This window comes from Mizuhopecten yessoensis, unplaced genomic scaffold, assembly GCF_002113885.1.
Source record: "Mizuhopecten yessoensis strain PY_sf001 unplaced genomic scaffold, ASM211388v2 scaffold10477, whole genome shotgun sequence".
Taxonomy (NCBI): Eukaryota; Metazoa; Mollusca; class Bivalvia; order Pectinida; family Pectinidae; genus Mizuhopecten; species Mizuhopecten yessoensis.
The window spans coordinates 162,397-188,066 of NW_018408566.1; the positions used below are offsets into that span (position 1 = coordinate 162,397).

The 25,670-nt window shown below is 37.7% G+C and overlaps 1 protein-coding gene across 2 annotated transcripts in view; it reads right to left on the reverse strand.

Annotated features, from left to right (window-relative positions):
• The window catches only part of LOC110460718 (muscle M-line assembly protein unc-89-like), a 207,370-nt gene that overhangs the window by 120,904 nt on the left and 60,796 nt on the right, over positions 1-25,670 (reverse strand). For both annotated transcript variants that reach the window (XM_021513785.1, XM_021513786.1), the window contains exon 4: positions 6,728-6,894. In XM_021513785.1, the coding sequence (XP_021369460.1) occupies positions 6,728-6,894 (167 nt within the window). The remainder of the gene's footprint in view (positions 1-6,727; positions 6,895-25,670) is intronic.

A 25,670-nucleotide genomic window follows, 5' to 3' on the forward strand; every position in this document is an offset into this window, starting at 1 on the left:
AATGTAACTGTCCCACTCTATCACCAGTAATGTCCCCCCAGCCCACTCTATCACCAGTAATGTAACTGTCCCACTCTATCACCAGTAATGTCCCCCCAGCCCACTCTATCACCAGTAATGTCCCCCCAGCCCACTCTATCACCAGGAATGTAACTGTCCCACTCTATCACCAGTAATGTCCCCCCAGCCCACTCTATCACCAGTAATGTCCCCCCAGCCCACTCTATCACCAGTAATGTAACTGTCCCACTCTATCACCAGTAATGTCCCCCCAGCCCACTCTATCACCAGTAATGTCCCCCAGGTTTGTGTATTTGTAGGGGCTGCTAGGTAGTCTGTCAGGACGGGGCTAAATTCCTGGTTTGGTGAGTAAGCATGGATAAGGCACACACTGATGTGCCCCTTTTGTTGTTGTATGGTAAAGCACACCCTAATGTGCCCCTTTAGTTGTTGTATGGTAAAGCACAACCTAATGTGCCCCTTTAGTTGTTGTAGGGTAAAGCACAACCTAATGTGCCCCTTTAGTTGTAAGGTAAAGCACAACCTAATGTGCCCCTTTAGTTGTTGTATAGTAAAGCACAACCTAATGTACCCCTTTAGTTGTTGTATGGTAAAGCACACCCTAATGTGCTCCTTTTGTTTTTGTAGGGTAAAGCACAACCTAATGTGCCCCTTTAGTTGTAAGGTAAAGCACAACCTAATGTGCCCCTTTAGTTGTTGTATAGTAAAGCACAACCTAATGTACCCCTTTAGTTGTTGTATGGTAAAGCACACCCTAATGTGCCCCTTTTGTTTTTGTATGGTAAAGCACACCCTAATATGCCCCTTTTGTTATTGTACGGTAAAGCACACCCTAATGTGCCCCTTTTGTTGTTGTACGGTAAGGCACACCCTAATGTGCCCATTTGTTGTTGTACACTAAAGCACACCCTAATATGCCCCTTTTGTTGTTGTACAGTAAAGCACACCCTAATGTGCCCCTTTTGTTGTTGTACGGTAGAGCACACCCTAATATGCCCCTTTTGTTGTTGTATAGTAAAGCACACCCTAATGTGCCCCTTTTGTTGTTGTACAGTAAAGCACACACTAATGTGCCCCTTTTGTTGTTGTACGGTAAAGCACACCCTAATATGCCCCTTTTGTTGTTGTAGGGTAAAGCACATTCTAATGTGACCCTTTAGTTGTTGTACACTAAATCACACCCTAATATGCCCCTTTTGTTGTTGTACAGTAAAGCACACCCTAATATGCCCCTTTTGTTGTTGTACAGTAAAGCACACCCTAATGTGCCCCTTTTGTTGTTGTACAGTAAAGCACACCCTAATGTGCCCCTTTTGTTGTTGTAGGGTAGAGCACACCCTAATGTGCCTCTTTTGTTGTTGTACAGTAAAGCACACCCTAATATGCCCCTTTAGTTGTTGTACGGCACGTAATGCACACCCTAATATGCCCCTGTTGTTGTTGTACAGTAAAGCACACCCTAATGTACCCCTTTTGTTGTTGTAAGGTAAAGCACACCCTAATGTGCCCCTTTTGTTGTTGTACAGTAAAGCACACCCTAATATGCCCCTTTAGTTGTTGTACGGTAATGCACACCCTAATGTGCCCCTTTTGTTTTGTACTGTGGTAAACTAATTAAGGTGTTTGTAAACAATCGTATACTTGTGTCCGTATTGGCTACATTTTGTTTTATCTACTCAGCCACAACCAGTTATATCCTTTGGCTATCAGTTGGTTGTCAGTGTAATCCAGCACTATAGTTTTACACTCTGCATTGTAGTTGTCATGTCCCTATCTTAGTCTGCACTCTCATCTCATTGCCACCTCCTAAATTCCTCACAACTAATATTTTTTTAACAAAATTAAATCAAAAATTGAAATGAAATTCTATTGACTTAGCACTACATGAAAAATATGGAGTAAATTAATAACACATATATTTGCCTCCAATGGTTACGTAACAGTTAATCCTTCACATAATCCCTGATGAGAGCTTAAACACAGCATGATATATAGCTGACATTTATTATTCTACCTATACAACAGAACCGTGTCAGCTTATCATTAAGATCTTATCTAGATCACCTTACAACTTTTGACATCAACACCTCTATGAACTTATCACTAATTGCAAAGTATGTTGATAAAATAGTACCAAACAATGTACTAGTTGTAAAGGTTTAATGACCTAATGTGAGGTATGGAGCTAGTAGGTACAGCTCCACAACATACGCCACGGACAGTTACAACAGACTCTTACCAATAAAGCATTTGAGACTTCATTGGACAATCGTATACTTTACAAAAACTTGTTGTCGAAAAAATTTCAAAAGTTGAAAGAAATTAAAGTTCAAAAGTTTATTTCACTAAGTTCTTCTCTTTCTTTAATGTTAATGATAGAATATGAACACACACATATTCCAAAGATTATTTTCAAGATAAAAAATCATTTCTCAAATAGATAAAAAAAAAAAAAGGAAAAAAATCCTCCTTAAAGGTGAGGTGAATATTTCTAGCAAGACTCAGTTGTCAGTCAAACCTACCTTCCTCATGGGGCTGTGCAGCAGAATGGAGTCAGCCATGATTTTAATTCCAATGTCACCGTCCAAGTAATTTTGAAATCTTGCAATGTTGATTTAATCCAGGAGAATTAGAATATTACACGTAGCACCTAATTTATGAGTTTGTATAACTCCAAGCACACACTAAATGTCAGCTAATTAAAAAAAAGGATCACTGCATGTAACATATGACCATTGTACAGTGTCGAATCACATGCCAAGTGGGCTGTGTCAAATGCAAAAATCAAAATTGATATCAAGCTTTCTTCTAAATGTACACATATTACTGACAGGAATTTCAAATTCTCACAGGCAAAATACATGACAGGTGTGAACTCCACAATAATAGTACAATGTATATCAGAATGGCCCAAACACATAGAATTAAATGTCCCAGTAAGGTTGGCCAGACTTGGGACAATCGTCAGAATGACCCCATCGAATGGACTGTCCAAATCTTGTAGGGACAGCTGACCAGTGGTGCCAGTACCTCCTACTGACCAGTTCCTGAATGGTTATACTGACCCGAGGATTACAGGACAATAAGAAACTGTCCGACACCCTATACCTACACAGTGTGTGCTTAACAGTGGCACAAGTTAATTACTATCTATTCAATTTGCTTTTAATTGATTTTCTCCAGGAGAGACTAGATCCAAATGTAGATTTACTTATTGATTAGTTTAAAAAACAAACACCTGGATATTGTAATGCCCTTAATCCAACCCTTGTAAATGTGAGATAGGAGAATTTAGCCAGTATTAACCAAACTTCGACACCTCTGTCACATAAAAGAATTAAGTGTTATTGTTACAGATAACAGGAACACCAGCAGGATTCCATGTTTTTGTTCTGCTGTGTCTGAAAGTCTTACGAGGCATATATAAATGGTTGACTTTAAGGTTTTACAATCCTACTATGATGTCGTCAATGCTTCATTAATTCCATGTCAAATAAAACGTGTCTTTTGACACCATTTTGGGTTTAAGTTTTCATTGTTTACTCGGAGAGTTTATAACACTCGTTTATGTCACACTGTATACACAGTCAACAGTTTCCATCGTAGAATGGGTTGACCTTGTTTGAAAACTTATCAGTTTACTAACAAAATAAATTTATCCAACAAACTAGAAGTTCTTAACACACAGACAAATCATCAAGGCTTGACAAGCATGGAATGTTTCATTGTTTTGTGTACATAAAACCCACAAGTACATTCATTTGTTTCATGCTTCTAATGTCATTGTTTTCACTTTCTTAAACATGTTAACTTGTTACACAAAACACATGTCTCCTCATGTATTTTGAAGAGGCTCATTGGACCTGTATCCCTCCCTGGCTGTAAATATTTTGTCGTGTCCTGTAATTGCAGTTTTACTATCCGATTAAGGGAAAACATAAGATCAAAATTTGTTTAAAATTGAAACATCGTCTTTCAGTAGTTGTCAAAAATGCTTTTGTTACTAAGAAAACTGTATGCTGAACTTTAGTGACCAAGGTACAACAGAGTTCACTTCTGTATAATTGATGGCTTAAGAACAAAGAATGACAAGAACTTAATCTGTATACAACTAAAAGAAGTAAGACTCCATTTCTAAACAATGTACAGACTATTTCACTAAGGTTAACTGATGTATGATAGAAATATCTAACTCTATTGAAGTCTGAAGTGTATAAAGACGGAGGTCTAACATTAATACTGTAACAGTTTTCTGCAGTGTCTCTGATAAGACATTCACTGACATTTCATTATTACAATATCAAAGCTAGCAACTTGACGAAGAGGGTTGGCATAAATGTCACAAATCTGTATACCAATTATTCTGAAACCTTCAATCCAACAACCTTTGATCAGAACAAACCAAACTTTATTAATCTCACGAGAAACTTAATAAACTATAAGACCAACTTCATCAATCTCACAATCTTAATTAACTGCACCAGCCAGACCAAACTGCATCAATCTCACCACATATACACTGAAACACATTTGAGCTATGTAATTTGAAAGTGTGTTGAAAGCTTGCCAAATTCAATGCTCTCTCAACCACCATGAGACCTCAATACATATACTTCAACAATCGAAAATACAAACACACTGCTTGTTTACTGATAAGATCATTATTATCTGAATGTTTGAATTCCCACAGGCTACATATTACAAATGTACATGTCTTACAAACACATTACATATACGATCAGCAGAGTACAGACGTAACATTTATTATACAATCTTGTATTTGTTTTGTCCTCATTTTCCGATCGTAACCTCATCAGGGAGCTAATTATTGAGCCATTAATGACTTGTTACCGATAGCACAGAGAACCATATCTCGTTAGGTCAGGTAACGATAAAACACAAAGACTGACAATACCTAGGTAAACCGCTCTATTTAGTTTGGTATACTATCAGATACCTGTAATTGATAAAAGAACTGGTTTAACTCATTCATCCCTGAAATTTCATAATGAACTGCTCTAACCTTTGAATTGGAAGAGTTCAAATGTGTCTTCAGGGGTGATTGAGTTAATGTATTTTGTAACGGTACATGTACATGATACATGTTAACACAAGTGCAATACTTTTTGTAATTGTTTCTCTGTTATTTATTAAAAACATTTAAATTCATGTTAACCTCTCTCTATTCTATTCTATTTGTATAACTAGGTTACCATATCTTAAATGATATATTAACAATATACAGTGGAACCTCATTATACTGCCATGATTTGTCCAAAGAAATGTTGGCATTATAAAGGGGTTTGGCGATGAATGGAGGTAAAATTGTACAGGAAATTTTAAGAATAAAGAGAAAATGGGACCTTGAAACAAGTTTGCAGCATGAAAGGTACAATGCATATTGAATGAGAAGAATTATATTGAGGTTTTACTGCAAATTTTTTAACTTTGAACAAATATCCATTTGTTTTAATATATCTTGGATTCTTTTCCTTAAAATCTGTCACACAGGATGTGTCAATAAACTTAAGCTGATATAAGTCTTAAATCAGTAATTATGACAGAAAAGTTCCAACATAAGTCAGTGAAAAGTTCCAACATAACAGTCAGTGAAAAAAATATGGAAGTCTTGGACATCGTTCAAATATGGGAAATAATAATCTGTGTAAAAGCTGAACTTTTGACTCGGCAGGTTTAAGATGGGCATAAAACAGATTTATACCTTGTAATATCATCTTTATCGCTTTTATCAACAGGGAACAAATATTTACAGTTATATGTAAACAATTGGTAACAAACGTGACTATATCTGGTCTAGACAACCCAATATATTAATCCCTCGTAAACTCCTGGTCCGCTGATCCCTCAACCCAAAACAAAACTACTGCGCTCAGTGTCAACACATCCACATTATCACCCAACACACCTTTATCAGGTCTGTACACTTGATTACACACCAAGAAATCATCATTTATGGTCTTTCCATTCGAGCAAGTTTTGACACTGGTCGGAAATAAAGTTCAGAGACAGGATATAAAAATCCATTAAATATCGTGACCTTTCTATAGTATTCAATGATTCTTTTACGGGCTGATACCATTTAATTTACCTCAGGTGGCTCGAATAAAGGAAACCGTTCAATTTCCACAAATCGTTGCGGTTCATAGTGTGCACATGTAAACAAATAGCTCAGAGATCCTGGTACAAAACGGTCACAAAGTCACTTCAGAGCAAAGTGTCCAAGTACTAAATGACTACATTGTCTCACCAACAAATGATTTCAGAACAAAGTGTCCCATCACCACAAACTCATTTTAGAATAAAGAGTGATGTGTTCAGAACAACAATGTCACCACCAAATGACTTCAGAATAATTGTCCCATTAACAAATGACTCTTAAACAAACCTGTCTTTGTTCCTTACAACTTTACAAATCCTAACCATGATGACAGTATAGTGGTAAGCTACCTACCAAGAATACATCTTAGATCACTCTGGAAGGACACCAGTCTGTTACAAGTTATATATTACTTCCCAATATACTGGTACCAATTTTGATATTTGGGCCAACTTGAATCATTACACATGAATGTTGTTGAATCAGAAACTGTTGTCTAAATGGGCACTCTGTAAAACTGTTTGAATAATCGGGGACCAATCATGACGCGATGTCAAAATTATAAATTTTATAATTATTTGTACATACCAGTCGTCGTAGTTCTGAAATGCTTTCTATGTCCGAGTATCCATTCAGGGGGGACAAATCCTGATCAACCTTAGCCAATGGAATTGTCTCCCTTACAAATGAAATCTCCTGTTCGACCTGAGAGATGACAGGAGTTTTGTCACCAGCGCTGTCACAGCTCTCTAATGCTGAAAGTACAAAAAGTTAAATATCAGGTCAACGTTGGTTCATTTAATTTAGCCTCTACTTATTTGACTTAAACTTTATTTCAGCCCCAAAACTAGACTTTTGAAAACAAATAAGAAAAGCAACTAAAAATGTATGTATCAGGAAAAATAAAATATCAAAAGTCAGAAAGCAAATATTCCAGATATTCAAAGGCGAGATTTTTGCATTCCAGAATCCAAATAACTGATAGTTTGAGCCAATTACATAAAGGTTTACATGTTTTAATCAGGATGTTTGTTACGATTCAAGATTCAAATTTCAACACTAAGTAACAGGTCATACCCCAATCTTGAAACCTTGGAATTTATCTTTTGAAAATTGCTGACCTCTGATATCAATCATTTTAGTCGTCTGTAATCCCAGACAAAGTATTACCACAGATATTGGAGGTGTTCGTGTCATAAATCAAATCTAAAGAGCCTTTCTAATCCCCCAGCTGGGTCAAACGTGACACCCAATGGGTTCAGGAACATGTTTGTTTGTGAAAGACAAGTTAAGAAAGTTCCCCTCTTGTTGACGAGTATTCCACATCAGTGTTGACAATTTTTATTCACAATAATGTCTGAAAGTCGTGTTCTCCACATCAAATATCAAATCATCAGAACAACTTATAGTATTCTCTATCAGTTTTAACTAGCTCACTCATTAGAATACACTAAATTAGACAAACAGTAACAAAACTAGATCAACATATGGTTCCTGAAGACTGTTTGTCCCAGCCTTGTATTACTATCAAAAACATCAAACATCTTCCTGTTTGTATGTCAAAGTTCTGTACGAGACACAAGAGGTCCACAAGGCCTGTAATAGTCCACAGGACAGCAATACCAGCGTTAAATGCTCAAGGTTCATGATTTCAACAAACTGGAAATGTTTGTCATTGTTAACCTAAACAAACTGATATTACTAACCAGAGGAGATGCCATATCACTACTTAAACAGATCAAGACACCACAAAACAATGCATTGTTGATAATGTATGTGTGAAAGGTTGGGTCACATGCTCCTGTGAAAAGTCTAGAGAGATCAATTTACAAATGGTTAGTGAGTCCTACAAGTCCCGAGTAGCTAGTACTTTGTAGTCTAACCAGTTCTCCTCCATCAAAAGGATGGGACCTGTTAGTTTCCTCAGTACTGCTCCAGTTAGCCTGACAATCATCAAAACAAATCTACATGTTGGCAAGCAATACATATTGTTTCAGAATTATATAACATTATCAAGAAAGCTGAGACTTTTTTTCCCATTCACAACGCTCATTTTGTGTTTGCATAAATGGGTACAGAAGTTTGAAAACCAATTCAGAAGCGATCATTTAAAAACATATGAACTGACTTAGTAAGCATGACCTAGAAATCCATATCAAAATTTCTAAGTCACCATGTTGCCATAAATATCTGATGACCCAGTTCATTTTCTCCGATTACAAGCATTGACTTTGCAACGCCCTTCTCCGATACAATATCCAACATCTTTGAGATCAATATTGAGAAATCTGGTTTAAATACCCTAATTTATGAACCTTTACATCAGATATCTAAACAATAGACCCTTGTTCAAAGTCACAACAAAACGATAATACAAACAACTTTCTCAAGGCCGGCTCATTTATTATTCTCCTCGTTAATATACATCCTGCATGTACAACATAATCAACATTTATTTTGTACAGAATAGATTAACAACAAAACGGAAAGTAAATCTCATTTAAATGTTATGTAATCAATCTAAAGTTTCTAACAATACCCCCTACCCTGATCACAGTATTGTAACATTCTGATTCAATCTTGACCTCCCTGTACTCCTTCAAATAAATCAAGTCATCTCAACCTTTCTCAAATCAATCTGGTATTGTATGTCCTCCTTCAAACCATTCTAAACCCCTATCCTCCGTCAAATCAATCTGGTAATGTAGGTCCTCCTTCAACCCATTCTAAACCCCTATCCTCCGTCAAATCAATCTGGTAATGTAGGTCCTCCTTCAAACCATTCTAAACCCCTATCCTCCGTCAAATCAATCTGGTAATGTAGGTCCTCCTTCAACCCATTCTAAACCCCTATCCTCCGTCAAATCAATCTGGTAATGTAGGTCCTCCTTCAAACCATTCTAAACCCCTATCCTCCGTCAAATCAATCTGGTAATGTAGGTCCTCCTTCAACCCATTCTAAACCCCTATCCTCCGTCAAATCAATCTGGTAATGTAGGTCCTCCTTCAACCCATTCTAAACCCCTATCCTCCGTCAAATCAATCTGGTAATGTAGGTCCTCCTTCAACCCATTCTAAACCCCTATCCTCCGTCAAATCAATCTGGTAATGTAGGTCCTCCTTCAACCCATTCTAAACCCCTATCCTCCGTCAAATCAATCTGGTAATGTAGGTCCTCCTTCAACCCATTCTAAACCCCTATCCTCCGTCAAATCAATCTGGTAATGTAGGTCCTCCTTCAACCCATTCTAAACCCCTATCCTCCGTCAAATCAATCTGGTAATGTAGGTCCTCCTTCAACCCATTCTAAACCCCTATCCTCCGTCAAATCAATCTGGTAATGTAGGTCCTCCTTCAACCCATTCTAAACCCCTATCCTCCGTCAAATCAATCTGGTAATGTAGGTCCTCCTTCAACCCATTCTAAACCCCTATCCTCCGTCAAATCAATCTGGTAATGTAGGTCCTCCTTCAACCCATTCTAAACCCCTATCCTCCGTCAAATCAATCTGGTAATGTAGGTCCTCCTTCAACCCATTCTAAACCCCTATCCTCCGTCAAATCAATCTGGTAATGTAGGTCCTCCTTCAACCCATTCTAAACCCCTATCCTCCGTCAAATCAATCTGGTAATGTAGGTCCTCCTTCAACCCATTCTAAACCCCTATCCTCCGTCAAATCAATCTGGTAATGTAGGTCCTCCTTCAACCCATTCTAAACCCCTATCCTCCGTCAAATCAATCTGGTAATGTAGGTCCTCCTTCAACCCATTCTAAACCCCTATCCTCCGTCAAATCAATCTGGTAATGTAGGTCCTCCTTCAACCCATTCTAAACCCCTATCCTCCGTCAAATCAATCTGGTAATGTAGGTCCTCCTTCAACCCATTCTAAACCCCTATCCTCCGTCAAATCAATCTGGTAATGTAGGTCCTCCTTCAACCCATTCTAAACCCCTATCCTCCGTCAAATCAATCTGGTAATGTAGGTCCTCCTTCAACCCATTCTAAACCCCTATCCTCCGTCAAATCAATCTGGTAATGTAGGTCCTCCTTCAACCCATTCTAAACCCCTATCCTCCGTCAAATCAATCTGGTAATGTAGGTCCTCCTTCAACCCATTCTAAACCCCTATCCTCCGTCAAATCAATCTGGTAATGTAGGTCCTCCTTCAACCCATTCTAAACCCCTATCCTCCGTCAAATCAATCTGGTAATGTAGGTCCTCCTTCAACCCATTCTAAACCCCTATCCTCCGTCAAATCAATCTGGTAATGTAGGTCCTCCTTCAACCCATTCTAAACCCCTATCCTCCGTCAAATCAATCTGGTAATGTAGGTCCTCCTTCAACCCATTCTAAACCCCTATCCTCCGTCAAATCAATCTGGTAATGTAGGTCCTCCTTCAACCCATTCTAAACCCCTATCCTCCGTCAAATCAATCTGGTAATGTAGGTCCTCCTTCAACCCATTCTAAACCCCTATCCTCCGTCAAATCAATCTGGTAATATAGGTCCTCCTTCAAACCATTCTTAACCCCTATCCTCCGTCAAATCAATCTGGTAATGTAGGTCCTCCTTCAACCCATTCTAAACCCCTATCCACCGTCAAATCAATCTGGTATTGTATGTCCTCCTTCAAACCATTCTAACCCCCTATCCTCCGTCACATCAATCTGGTAATGTAGGTCCTTATTCAACCCATTCTAAACCCCTATCCTCAGTCAAATCAATCTGGTAATGTAGCTCCTCCTTCAAACCATTCTAACCCCCTATCCTCCGTCACATCAATCTGGTAATGTAGGTCCTTATTCAACCCATTCTAAACCCCTATCCTTCGTCAAATCAATCTGGTAATGTAGGTCCTCCTTCAAACCATTCTAAACCCATATCCTTTGTCAAATCAATCTAAACATTCCTGACCTCCTTAAAATGAATCTTAACACTTCTGTCATCCTTCAAATCAATCTAAGCACTTCTGTCATCCTTCAAATCAATCTAAGCACTTCTGTCATCCTTCAAATCAACCTAAACAGTCTTGTATTCCTTCAACTCAATCTAAACACTTTTGTACTGGTTCAAATTAATCTAAACATCCCTGACTTCCTTAAAATCAATATAAACATTCCTGACCTCCTTCAAATCAAACTCAAATCAATTTTTTTACGTCTTAAAATTTATCAACATAAAAACTAGACACCTGTCAGGTAAACTCGTTAACATCTGGAACATGTACACATCCAGGTGTGTAACTCCCACAGATATGAGATTTACACTAGTGTCATTTAGTTTTTATCTACAATTTTTTTTACTTCTTTTTTCAAGGGACTATCAAATGTGTAAAACTCATGTTTTTAAATAGATACCTGAAGCTATACCTATTTATAGCAAACTAGCGGTCAATGTTTGGTACTTGTACAACAGACATGAAGGGTAGTGCATCGCCGTGACAATACAGGGGCAACATTCACCAGTCTATGTCCTACCAAGTTCAGCTGGCATTCATATCAGCTATGAATACCATGGCACATGGGTTGACATCATCATTATTATGTATATAACGTATCACTCCACAAAACCCAATAGTAGCTATGTATAGTACAAAAGACGAAGTCTAAGGATTTAAGGAGGCTCCACCCTTTCGCAATTAGCCAGCAGATTTCAATTCAAGTTTCACATAATGTTTATGGCACTATGTAGAAATTATTTTATGAAAATCTATGCAATCCGATAAACTGGGGATTTTTTTGTAAAAAATACTGAAAAAGTGATTTTTTATCAAATTCAACACTTTGACATTTTTTGAGTGTGTGGCATTGTTCAAAACTATTACAACAATAAAATAATGAAAAGAAACATTGCTAATCAACCCTACAAATATTTTGTTTATCATAAAATATCTACAACATGTTACAAAAAGCGCTTTTTTATTGAAATTGTATGGATAAAAGTTGCTAAATACAAGTTAAAAGCAAAATGAATACATAGTTTTATACAAAAAGAGTGAAAAATTTAACCAAATACACACGAAGTCTTTATAATTAATTTATCATACATTTAACAATAATTTTGATCCTGATGAGAGTTGTCTACCTTGAAAAAAATCGGAACTTTTTGCAGAGGGATAGAATTTTTACAATGACACTTTTTTTCTTTTTTTCTATACCAAAAAAGACGGAAATAAATTAAATTACTATGTTTAATTTTCAATTTACTGTTCTTTTATGGAATAAAATTATTCTCAATCATGTACACTATTGACATCATTCTATAGCCCGCCTACGCATGGTATATTTACATGCCAGGTACATAGGTAACCATAGGCTATAGCATGGGATACCGTTATTACGTGCATACACATGCACTTACAATTTATAGGGATCTTGATATTTTACAAACCACTATTGTCACAGAGTTATTGTAATTGCATTTGTGAAACGATTTATCTGACAGAGGATAACTCGCTCGACAACAAAAGTCGTAGCGACCAAGAGCTTGTGAACTACTGTTAGCACGTGATACGTACAGGTGAAGTCGGTTAACAAAACACATCAGTCTGCATCTCATGCGCCTCATATACGACCTTCTTGAAGTCGTCTGACCTTATGTCAGTGTCTTCCTGTGAGTTAATTAATGTCTTTGTAGCATAAGCTTTCCAAATTAAGTCTCAATATCGGGTGTTGACACATCATCGTCACGCACGTGTACTATTGTTTACCCGGTGTTACTATAATTTACACTACAGTAATGGAATGCCCGATACTCAATACGGAAATGACGACACGAAAATACGACAAGAAAAGCATGTGTATTACGAAGGGTGTGAAGTCCTTAACCACCATGCTGATTGAACAGATTTAATCTATTTCTGCTTGATTTTTACATTAGCATTTTTATATGTAACATTTTATTTAAGTCAGTTTGAATATTATTTATCATTACTTATAAACAAACATTTTTAATTTTCTTAGCAACATCAATATCAAGATTCTTTTTTTGGTGCCTTAAAAACCATCAGAAATGGGTTTAGATATTATAACATACTTACTTATCATGTTTAACAGTCCTCCCAGTTTATCCAATATACCTCAGACCCAAAGTATAACTGAGGACGTCTCGATCTACTCAATGATATACTTTTAATATTTTATTTCAGATTCAAAGACAACTCTAGAAAAAATTCCAAGCTATCGCAAGTAATTTATCCAAACATTACCGTAAATATCCTAAATTGCAAATCATTTTGAAAATGTACAATTCAAAACTTCATTTCAAATTCATTCCAGTATTGTTTTGTTTTGGTTTTTTTATTTTATTTTTTAACAAAAAATAACAAGACAAAACATAAATGATTACATTTTTTTGGTATTTGAAGCGGTATCTCCCTTTTTTCTAATCAGAATTGATAATAATTTACCGTGGGCTGTTGAAGCCACCCAGGTGTATTACCGTGTAGACAGGTATTACACAAATCCGACTAATGATAGTGGAGGTAATGAGGTGTGAGTCTATGTCTGGTTTTTGTCGAGGACGATACTAAAAGTGCATTCTCTCCCTGTCATGTCTGCCTTTATCAAAGCTAATTGGCTAATTCATTCACAGAATGGACAAGCATAGGAGATTCCAATATTTTTTTCATTTTTTTTTTAATAATGATCATCAACAATTATGTTAATGATGGTTATCCATTTACTAGCTTGTTGTTTTTGTGTGAGGACCAATATACACTCAATACAACCCTACTTATGGAACATCAAGGTCAAAAGGATCAAGGTGGAATATGTTCAAAACGTAATCTATACAGACATACATTATAAAACATATCGACAAATACAATTATAGAGAATGAAGGTTTATACAATTATACCTGCCATAATGTGTATTCCCATTAGTAATTAAATAGAGAAGGAAGTTTTCTACAACAAATTGCACTCCTACCTGACAGGGAAGTTTTATGATATAAAGTACAGTCAAATGTGCTCACGTGAGTGTATCTGTATTAAGCGACCACCTGTCTAAAGCGACCGCTTTGGATTCCTCCCCACTGTTTTTACTATCTAAGGTAAGCATCCCTGTTCCAATGCAGACAAACCTTCAGAGAACACCACAGTGGTTTTTACATACTTGCCAACCCCCCACACTATTTAGGAGGGAGACTCCCAACTAAGGACCTTTGAAATTGAAAGTATTTTCAACCAGTGAATTTGCTAAACTATTCCCATTTTTTAAGATCTAATGATTTCATCTGATCTTAAATCGTCGGGGTATGTCATTTTAAAGGGTTATTTTGAATGTATGCACACATTTTATCAATGTTTTAATTTTGAGCATGCATAATCTCTCTCATAGAAATTTCAAAAAAGTTGGCAAATATGTATGTTTTTACGCATGTATTTTGTTTTGGATATTACAGTTGGGCAGTAGGGATGCAACGATTCGGGTATATCTCGATTCGATTCGAATCTCGATTTGTGACTTCCGATTCGATTAATTTCGATTCGATTATTAGCATCCAAGAAATACATGATTTTTCAAACATATTTACTAATTTAGATGAGAAGTCAGAAAAAAACCACTTTGTAAATAGGTAAAATTACTTTTACAAGTTGCAAGTTTATTGCAAAATCATATAAACATTGCAGTCATGCATCAGAGCACTGTAAACAATTAAGTCTTTGTCTACTTCTGACATATTGAAAGAAATGTATCACAAAAACTTAACACACATAATCTTTTGACCAGATAGATCCTTGACTAGAAATGAATCAATATTCACAAGTTCTTGAACAATTCTTGAAAGTTCAACTGGAATTACTATAATGTGATAACTTCACTTAAAGCAATAAAGAGTAAACACATATGCATTTAAACTACAAAGTTTTTTGCTAGGAAAATGAGCATATCAACATGTTCTGGTTTTTGTTCAGACCGACGATCGTTGTTAGCGGAAGACTCCGAACTGACCGAAGCAGCTTTATCACAGTCCACATTGTGTTTACGTTTTAGATGTGCGTTCATTGCTGTCGTCGAGCCAGCTTTGTATGACATCTTTAAATAACATATCTTGCAAATAGTGACATTTTTTTCCGTTTTTCCGTCGACGATTGGAAACCCAAAGTGTTTCCACACGGGAGATTTATATGATGCGGGCGGGTCGGCTAACTCGTACTCCATGTTTGCAGTAGTTTGCAGTAACAGCAACGCGCAATTTGATTGGCCTACGCAAAGTGTGTTGGCCAATCAAAATCTGCGTTTTAACAGGACTAGGAGTGCGTCTAAATGTAAAGTCAAACACGGACCGAATTTGTAAGAATCGAATCGAAATATCAGAGTTGTGAATCGAGAATCGAATCGGGAGCAAGTAATCGCGGTTCACCATAATCGCGGTGAATCGTTTCACTCCTATTGGGCAGTTGGGTTAAACAGCTTCAATAGACGGTAGCTCCGTTGGTTTAAGCAGCAACATAACAGTCTGATATTCAGGTTTGAATCCTGGTCTAACCCCACTGAATCCTGGTCTAACCCCACTGAACCACTGAATTCTTTTCGCTCAGAATACTGACGCATACTTGTTAACTGTTTAGAATTTCCATGGGGAGATTCTGCATGCTCCAATTTACAACCTCAATAAAATGTGTGTATTATCCCCTAGAGACAAAATGACTTATTTTGAGTTGTTCTTTCGAATGAAATATTTAGATATTAGAATATGGGATTAGATTAAATTTGAGGGTCCAAAATCAGGAATCTTCCTCCTAAATAGGTAGAGTTGGCAAGAATGCTCTTGTTGATTTTATTTCCCTCTTTGTTATTTTTTTCATAAAAAGTCAGGCAAGGTATAGTTTTCTTTTCAGAAATGACTTGATTATCAAGGCTATAATCTTTCTCCAACTATATAGGTAATGTTTTCGGCAGTGTAACGGCATCCTTAAGCGTGCTACAACAGATCATCTCACCTCATATATCTGTTATAACAGACTTGACCTCATGTAAGAAGACAAAACATTACAGGAGAATGTTGTAATATATACCCCACAGATCAATAATAACCAATAACTTTAATATCTTCCTCAAACGAATCCTTATCCGAGTACAAACAAGTCACACATGATAACCTGTGATTTATCTAAGCTCCTAAACGGCTGATGGAAAATCAATTTTACGGTCAATATTTCATTTGTAAGCATTTTATGTCATGTCTCTTAAAACCAAAACCTGATAAAGAAAGGTGAAAAATATCAAGTGGCCAAATGACAAGTGGTGTACAAGCATTTGGATGCTGAGGCTGGTAAACGTGAATCTTACCTCTTAGTTTGATCACCATGTTGGAAATCCAAAAATTTTGTACCATCAACTGACGTTTGACATCACAAACTAATGTCAACAAAGGGACTGTCGAAGTCTTCAGTAATCTTTCCTCCCCAATTACAGTAACAATAAGACCTTGAAATTCTTACAGTTCTAAGTCCGTTACAATGCTTTAGTTTGTTAATCTGGGTCTCAAATCACATTTGTTTTATCATTTATACCAACTCTTTTATCCATACCCTGGTACACATTAGTCATATTTTTGGAATCTTAATAAATATCATTCTTTGCTGACACCAAGCATAAGTAATTATGCTATTGATACGATTATATGTTTACGTATGTAACTGTTTGCCGTCCACCTGGTTGTACCCCTATAAATAGGATTTAAATAGATATATTCAGACCGTTTCCTGTAAATTAATACCACAAAGGATAAGAAACAAAGAAACATGTACAGATAGATCATGATAAACTCATTTGTCATATCCGTAAACATGTTCAGTGAACTGTGTCGACACTAACACACAAAGGGGGGTTGTTTAGTCCAATCTTTAGGGTCAACATGAACAATTTTACCCCTTTGTTCAGGTTTTAAATCACACATGATAATAACACACAGTGATCACCATATCAAAGTGATTTTATGTCTGGTAAACTTAATCACATTGTTTTCCAAATTTTAACAAAATAGTGTTTTGTGTACAATCTCAAAAGGCGATGATTCTACCTACAGTGCGGGTTGTTTTAAATTTCAATATGTAAAAAATATTTCAAATAAAAAACTTCATGTAAATTTGCCATTAAGTTATGAAGCTTTAATTACGTTAACCTTGATCTACCACGGACAATAGGTGATGACGACAGCAGACGTAATGAACGTGGTCGGGTATTACACACACGTGAGCGACACCAAAGACCACGCCTCTGTGAGGGGTAAGGAATCACGCCATCCGTCATTCAGCGTGACCTCAGAGGTCACAAACAATTCTATATTGCTGATTAATGATGATAAACTGATTTACGATTGTGACAAATGATAAGACTTAAGTATTCCACTCTACATTATGATATCAAAATAGACTGTTTTTGGCAGCTGTTGTTATTGGGTATTTTGGACCCAGAAGCATGACATGGTATAATCTGCAGAACATTGAATTTGGTTAGTTACAATATTGACAAACATCTTTGTCCTGTTTTATCATTGTTTCAAAATGCAGGTATCAGAGAAAAGTATGTTTAAATGGTATTTCTTTTTCTTGCTATATGATTCAGTATTCCTGCGATTGCAATTTGTGATCAACCATTCTGTAGGTCTAGTCAAGCTTGAAAATGTTAACCAATATTGATAGAATGCGACAACAGCACAATAAACATATGATATTGAATTTACTGACACAAAACGTGACTCGCAAACATGACTGACCTGCAGTGGACAGAAGTGACTACATCTAAACTCATCACTTCTCAGAGTGCTGGTTTATTATGTGGTAGAATTGGACCTGCATGTAGGTGAATGGATAGCTGTTGTGTGTAACAAGAAAGACAGTCTAGTGTGCTTTCACTAGGAATCAAACCAGAAACCCCCATCGTCACAGTCTGCCGTGTGACCGATTGAGCTAAAAGATATTCTCTCCAGTGTGACGCTAGAAGGTGACTATTCCATCTTTGCGTATTGCAGAGTTATCTTCTCATGGGAGCAGGTATTGATTGTTACGTCACTTGTTTGTGAGAGTAACGTCATTAATTTTTGAGAAAACGACGTAATTTTCTCACTCAAACCAATGACGCAACAATCAATACCTGCTCCCAAGAGAAGATAACTCTGCAATACGCAAAGACGGAATACCCTATATAAAATTCAAGTCTGCCACAAATATATTATTATTATTATGGGTATAACTGGTCAGTAACCAGTGACTCTAGATGGCTCTATTGTTCACACTGCTTTCTCATGTGTTGGACACAAAAATTATATAAAAAGACGTACAAAGTCATGGAGATTTTACCATGATATAGATGCTAGATTACAAAATAAACACTTGTTGATGTTATTATTGAAGAAAGGGCAGGATGGCTTGACAGATGAAGGTTTAGATCTGAACATTAGAAAACCTGGTCCACAGGTACTGTAAACACCTGTGATTAAATATCTATTTACCTACAGGTAGATCTTATTTTACCTACGTCCCTTCAACATTAGTGTTACACTACTGTCAACACAAAGATAACATTGGTGTGACCAATATAGACAAATCCCCAAACACAGGACAAACTTCAGTATCAAAACTGAGTGGTTGTATTGCCTGCCCCCGTAAGTGGTCATGCTGATTTCAGATTTAGGTTAAATATGGATACTATTGGCCTATTGGCTAGTGTAGAAAAATCCTTGAAAATCAAATCATTTCTTCGAAGGATATCGCTTAGAAACCAAAAGAATTTTCATAAAATTTGAGATGGCTGTTTGTGGCCATAAAGTTACATGGAAATCAAAAGATTCCTTTAACAGTTATTGTACCACAACTTTTGTGCAGACTACACAACCAACAATGACAATAGAGTGATACCTACATATTACACGTCACAAAGGGCCTTAACTCTGTATAACATCACAAGGTACCCAATTTCAGTATTCATCAAGGACAAATATTGTAAATGCAAATCAAATAATTTCAAGGACATTCACTTATTTCAATCAATTTGTGAATCTTGGGTGTCACTCTCTTTCTGATTCAATTTAATTTTAATTCTACCTATGCAATGCACAGAGTGTTTATCCTTTAACATTAGTAGAGGCTATTTAGATGCGAAATTGCTATGTACAAGTGAAGCTGTTACGTTGGAGAAAAGTTCTTATACTCAATAAATCTTCAATATGTAAATGTTTGATACCATTATATCTCAACACACGGTCAGATTTGAGTTTACATCGTTTGATCCATTCAGACAGTCCACTAGATATACATTAAGAGTGAATTCTTCAAAGAATAATATTTCTTACTATTCTTCAAATTTTGAAAATAATCATTTGATTAAAATGCAATGAACATGGTTGAAATATCTCAAATGTAGAATTGATTTTTAATCATGTGAAAAATCATGTGCAGGTTTAAAAGACTAACTACATTTTGATGTACATGTTTTATTATCAGTGAGACACTCACCGACGGTGATGTATAATCAACATGTGAATGTGTAATGGGGGAATGTTAAAAAATAATAAACGAAAGCTGCTTTAGCCCGAGTTACAAAAATCCCAAATGATATATTCCATCATATCTCACAAAAAAAACGATGATTATTCTACCAAATGATGCCTCAATTTTCAATTTACCACCAAACCATGCGCAATTCATGTCATATTTCTGGACGCTACAACCAGATCCTATACATGTATGCTTGTGGAAAGAATCAGATATTCACATGCATGCATGTACCCTCATATGCCAAAGCAAACCTGTCCAAGAGCAGTCACGCACAACTCACCCAGTAATACATGATAATTAGCCAATGAACAGTGTTGTTACATCATGGACATGGTAGAATTGTCAATGATGTTTTCTGTGCTGTAATGTTTGTAGAGAACTATACTTACACTTTAACAACATCACATTTTGAGTAGGCTAACTACACTTTGATGTATGTCTGGCAGTTTTAATGGTGTTAAAATTAACATGCCACGAGTTCAGTTCACGCCATGAGTTTCAGTTGAGTAGAACATGAGAGGGTACACAGAAATTGAGACTGTGATGTAAGAAGTGTAGTTGAGAAGGAATGAAATGTATGTTTGATCAAGTCAGGGTATTAACGTTAGAGGACTTTAAATCCAGCTATTTCCAATTAGTTATGTAAGTGTAAATATTGATTTTGGTCGGCTGATATGATAATATTTGATGGGCACCTGTTGATATATCTCCTAACGACAATTCAACAACATAAGACCTTGTGTGTTAATTCCGACCTCGTTCAGTTATCTGACAAAATAGTTACGTACCCTGACACCTAGTCATTTGTCAAAGTAGCATACTATATTTATGGTCTATGACATAACTACACAGACTATATCCCCTTTCATTAATAGGCCTAATTTTCACACCATAATATCCATGAGACTTGGCCTCTGATGACCACTGATAAAATCTCATGGAAATATTGATCATAGTGATTTTAAATGTGGAATACAACCCTGGAGTAGAAAAATATGCGATATGTTTAAAGAGGGGGAGGGGATGACTCCTTAATAACAACTCTACTATAAAATCAACTTATATAACTTACCAAACATAACACACCCTCCAAACGTCAATCTCACTTCTCTCAAGGTCCTTTTTATTGCTGACTTTAATTTATAAGGAGCATATTTCTCTTCACAAGAATAGTTCATAATGGCCAGCCCTGTTTAGAAGTCTAAACATTTTCCATAGATTTTAGCTCAATATTTAAGTTTCCACAAAGTTAAGTTCTCGACCATTATGGAATTAATTGTTAATGTGTAATTTAATACACACAGGGAGTCTCCTGTAAAACACAACTTTTCTCCACAGAGGATGATAATCTGATTAAACAAATATTCAGCCTGCTAATTTACAATACGAGGTACTACAACTACAAATTTGAGCAGTTATATTATTCAACAGAACAACAGTAGCATGCTTTGACTATAAACACGCACAATATGACAGTTAACACGTTCAGTTATCTCACAAATACCCCTACTACCTATAAGAGAACAGAATTTTAACCACTATGATAACAGGAGAATTATTTCTGAGTTTTCCATTTTTGTTCATTTTTTGGAAACTAATAAAGTACAAGAGGAACAGGTTTGCCTGTTACATAAATCACTGTACATAACAGATATTGACACACTCAGTATTTCTACAGGAAACCTGTCCTTTAGGATATAAACTCCCATGATTTATTACCTTACAAAGAATAGTTGGCTGGATCCTATGCATTAAAAATGACTGATCAAACACAGATAAGATTTACTAATACATGGCTACAGGAAAAAAACAGCTCCTATTTCCTCCTGACTAAAAAGGAATCAATTCCAGCTGATAGATGAGGTCTAAGCTACCCATTAACAATGATCTTACCTCTCAACATGGTCATCTTAAGGAGTTGGCAACGAAAATACGAATTGTAATCCATGGTAAAATTCACGTTTCGGTCTCATCAATTTCACAAATTTGGAACAGATTGGTCTCCCCTTTAAGTGTGTATACAAAACATTACCCGAGTCTCGTTGACACGGTCTCACCTACAGGTGGCACTCTCAACACATCTCAAAACACAGAAATTGCAATTTGTGTGAATTCTCGGTAAGACAATTTAAAGGGTACCTATGACGTCTATGATATAATCCTCGACGATAAGACAAAATCGCACCCTCATGTTCCACACAAGTGTCTCTAGTGTAAACATACTTATACCAGTAGTGAGTATTGAATTTCAGCAATGGATTCTCAAAACAGAATAACAAATCTGACGTCTTCGTATACAACTGTATTAGCCATAAGAAGTGACACTGTCGTATCATAACCGACTCCTCGTGACAACACATAGGACGCCTCTTATGTCTTTGATTGTTTCTAATACGTCAATGCTGCTTGAAACAGAAATAATCAAACCTTACAGGGAATGGGATGATTCCAAGAGTGATCAAATAAGGATAAAGCATGCTTTGCATGACAGAAAATTTCAGGCAAAAAAGAAAAGGAAGCATGAAACCAAACCAAAAAGACCAGACCAGATCAACAGGACCCAAGACCAGAGCAGATCAATGGGACCCAAGACCAGAGCAGATCAATGGGACCCTTGGCCAGAGCAGATCAATGGGACCCTTGGCCAGAGCAGATCAATGGGACCCAAGATCAGAGCAGATCAATGGGACCCAAGACCAGAGCAGATCAATGGGACCCAAGAACAGAGCAGATCAATGGGGCCCAACAGCAGAGCAGATCAATGGGGCCCAAGACGATGCAGAGCAGATAAATGGGAACCAACACCAGGGCAGATCAATGGGGCCCAACACCATGCAGAGCAGATCAATGGGGCCCAAGACCAGGCAGAGCAGATAAATGGGAACCAACACCAGGGCAGATCAATGGGGCCCAACACCGGAGCAGATCAATGGGGCCCAACACCAGATCAACGGGGCCCCAAGACCAGAGCAGATCAATGGGTCCCCACACCAGAGCAGATCAATGGGGCCCAAGACCATGCAGAGCAGATAAATGGGGCCCAACACCAGAGCAGATCAATGGGGCCCAACACCAGAGCAGATCAATGGGGCCCAACAACAGAGCAGATCAATGGGGCCCAACAACAGAGCAGATCAATGGGGCCCAAGACCATGCAGAGCAGATCAATGGGGACCAAGACCAGAGCAGATCAATGGGGCCCAACACCATGCAGAGCAGATAAATGGGGCCCAACACCAGAGCAGATCAATGGGGCCCAACACCATGCAGAGCAGATCAATGGGGCCCAAGACCAGAGCAGATCGATGGGACCCAAGACCAGAGCAGATCAATGGGACCCAAGACCAGAGCAGATCAATGGGGCCCAACACCAGAGCAGATCAATGGGACCCTTGGTCAGAGCAGATCAATGGGACCCTTGGTCAGAGCAGATCAATGGGGCCCCGAGACCAGAGAAGATCTATGGGGCCCAACACCAGAGCAGATCAATGGGGCCCAACACCAGAGCATATCAGTGGGGCCCAAGACCATGCAGAGCAGATAAATGGGGCCCAACACCAGAGCAGATCAATGGGGCCCAACAACAGAGCAGATCAATGGGGCCCAACAACAGAGCAGATCAATGGGGCCCAACACCAGAGCAGATCAATTGGGCCCAACACCAGAGCATATCAATGGGGCCCAAGACCATGCAGAGCAGATAAATGGGGCCCAATACCAGAGCAGATCAATGGGGCCCAACACCATGCAGAGCATATCAATGGGGCCAAACACCAGAGCAGATCAATGGGGCCCAAGACCATGCAGAGCAGATGAATGGGGCCCAACACCAGAGCAGATCAATGTGGCTCAACAACAGAGCAGATCAATGGGGCCCAACAACAGAGCAGATCAATGGGGCCCAACAACAGAGCAGATCAATGGGGACCAAGACCAGAGCAGAACAATGGGGCCCAACACCATGCAGAGCAGGTCAATGGGGCCCAACACCAGAGCAGATCAATGCGGCCCAACACCATGCAGAGCAGATTAATGGGGACCAACACCAGAGCAGATCAATGGGGCCTAACAACAGAGCAGATCAATGGGGCCCAACACCATGCAGAGCAGATCAATGGGGACCAAGACCAGAGGAGATCAATGGGGCCCAACACCATGCAGAGCAGATTAATGGGGCCCAACACCAGAGCAGATCAATGGGGCCCAACACCAGATCAATGGGGCCCAACACCCGAGCAGATCAATGGGGCCTAACAACAGAGCAGATCAATGGGGCCGAACAAGAGAGCAGATCAATGGGGCCTAACACCAGAGCAGATCAATGGAGCCCAACACCAGATCAAGGGCCCCCAACACCATGCAGAGCAGATTAAGGGGGCCCAACACCAGAGCATTTCAATGTTATTTCAAAAACGTCCAGATCAATGGGGCCCAACACCAGGCAGAGCAGATCAATGGGGCCCAACACCAGATCAATGGGGCCCAAGACCAGATCAACGTGGCCCAAGACCAGAGCAGATCAATGGGGCCTATAGAAAGACTAATGAGACCAGAACATTGAGACCAGATATCACCAAAGGAACAAGACCAATAAGACTAATTCAAATTTTAGTACATGTTTTAGAACATATCAACTAATATAATTATATTGATTATCTTAATTATTTCCATGTTAAAAGACACATCTTATGCAGTAATATTTATTATTATTAGCTGACAGTTTCAAAAGTATCTTAAAATAGAAACCACTTTTGATATGAAAAATAAAAAAAAAAAAGAACACCTGTTTTATTAGAGCCAGGTACAGCTAGTTTACCTGGTGACTGAAACAGACCCATATATTACAACTCATGTATGAATTAGCCTTATAAATATGATATTTCTGTCCAGATGTGCAGTGTACGGCACTGCCCTACGCATTCCTGTGGTCTACCTGGGATAATCTACCCACAAACCTGGAACCACTTTATCAGATCGGATTCTTACTCTGCTGCAGTCTCTCAGTGAAATATACAGGAGACAGATCTACAGGTATTTGTGCAGGAAATAACAGAAGAATGGACCATTGTTTTATACCAAATACAATATGACAATAGACGACCTTGTATGACCTTGCTATGGTTATGTTAACGACATCAACCTACGTCAATATCCAATCAGATCACGGACAATTTAATGCCCAGTGCTGACAGGTGGAAAATTACGCCCAGTTTTAATAAACGTAAAACAGAGAACAAACCATTGTGTGTGAACTAACTGATAAGTATGGTCAATTAACATTAAAGCTTAATTTGAAATCCAATACACATTTACCTACATATGTCAATGATTGCTGATGGTTACTCTATATACCTCATTGGGTTCGGAAACATGACAGTCTGCGCAGTTGTAGAGAAAAGGTCAGCCTATATTTGTGTCCAAGGCCATCATTTTACACCACTTACTAAACCAAACTCTGCTACAGACTGAATGGATGATTCCTAACAATAAAGCTATCAATATTAAGGTAAAGGGTACTACTGCAACAAAGATAATCACAAAAAAGGTCAACTTCAGAGCTGGGAGTATGCTCCCTTATATACAGAAATTGAAAATAAATAAAAATGTTTTTGGCTTAGAGTTATTTCCCTTGTCAAGGTATTCATATCTCATTTTGATGCTGATATGAACTACTTTAAGCAGCTCAGCTGTTATAAAGATTGGGTAACACACCTGAATAGACAGTAATTTTAAATAATATTGCCTTCTTATCAGCACTTAACAAAACCAAAGAAAAACAATAAAAATACCACAGGCGTAAATATCAGTGTTGACACTATTTTATAGTATTGGAGTCTTTTTGTTATTAGTAAGTTGTACTATACCATCATAATCGCTCATTAACTGTTTGTTATGGAAGTGTAATGACATAATCAGCCCTAACCAGTTTTTGATCTATAAAGATGTGTAATTTCTTAAGTAGACCACAGAGGACGTCATATGTAACTACAGACTGTTATTATAGAACTATAACCTATTCAAGTGA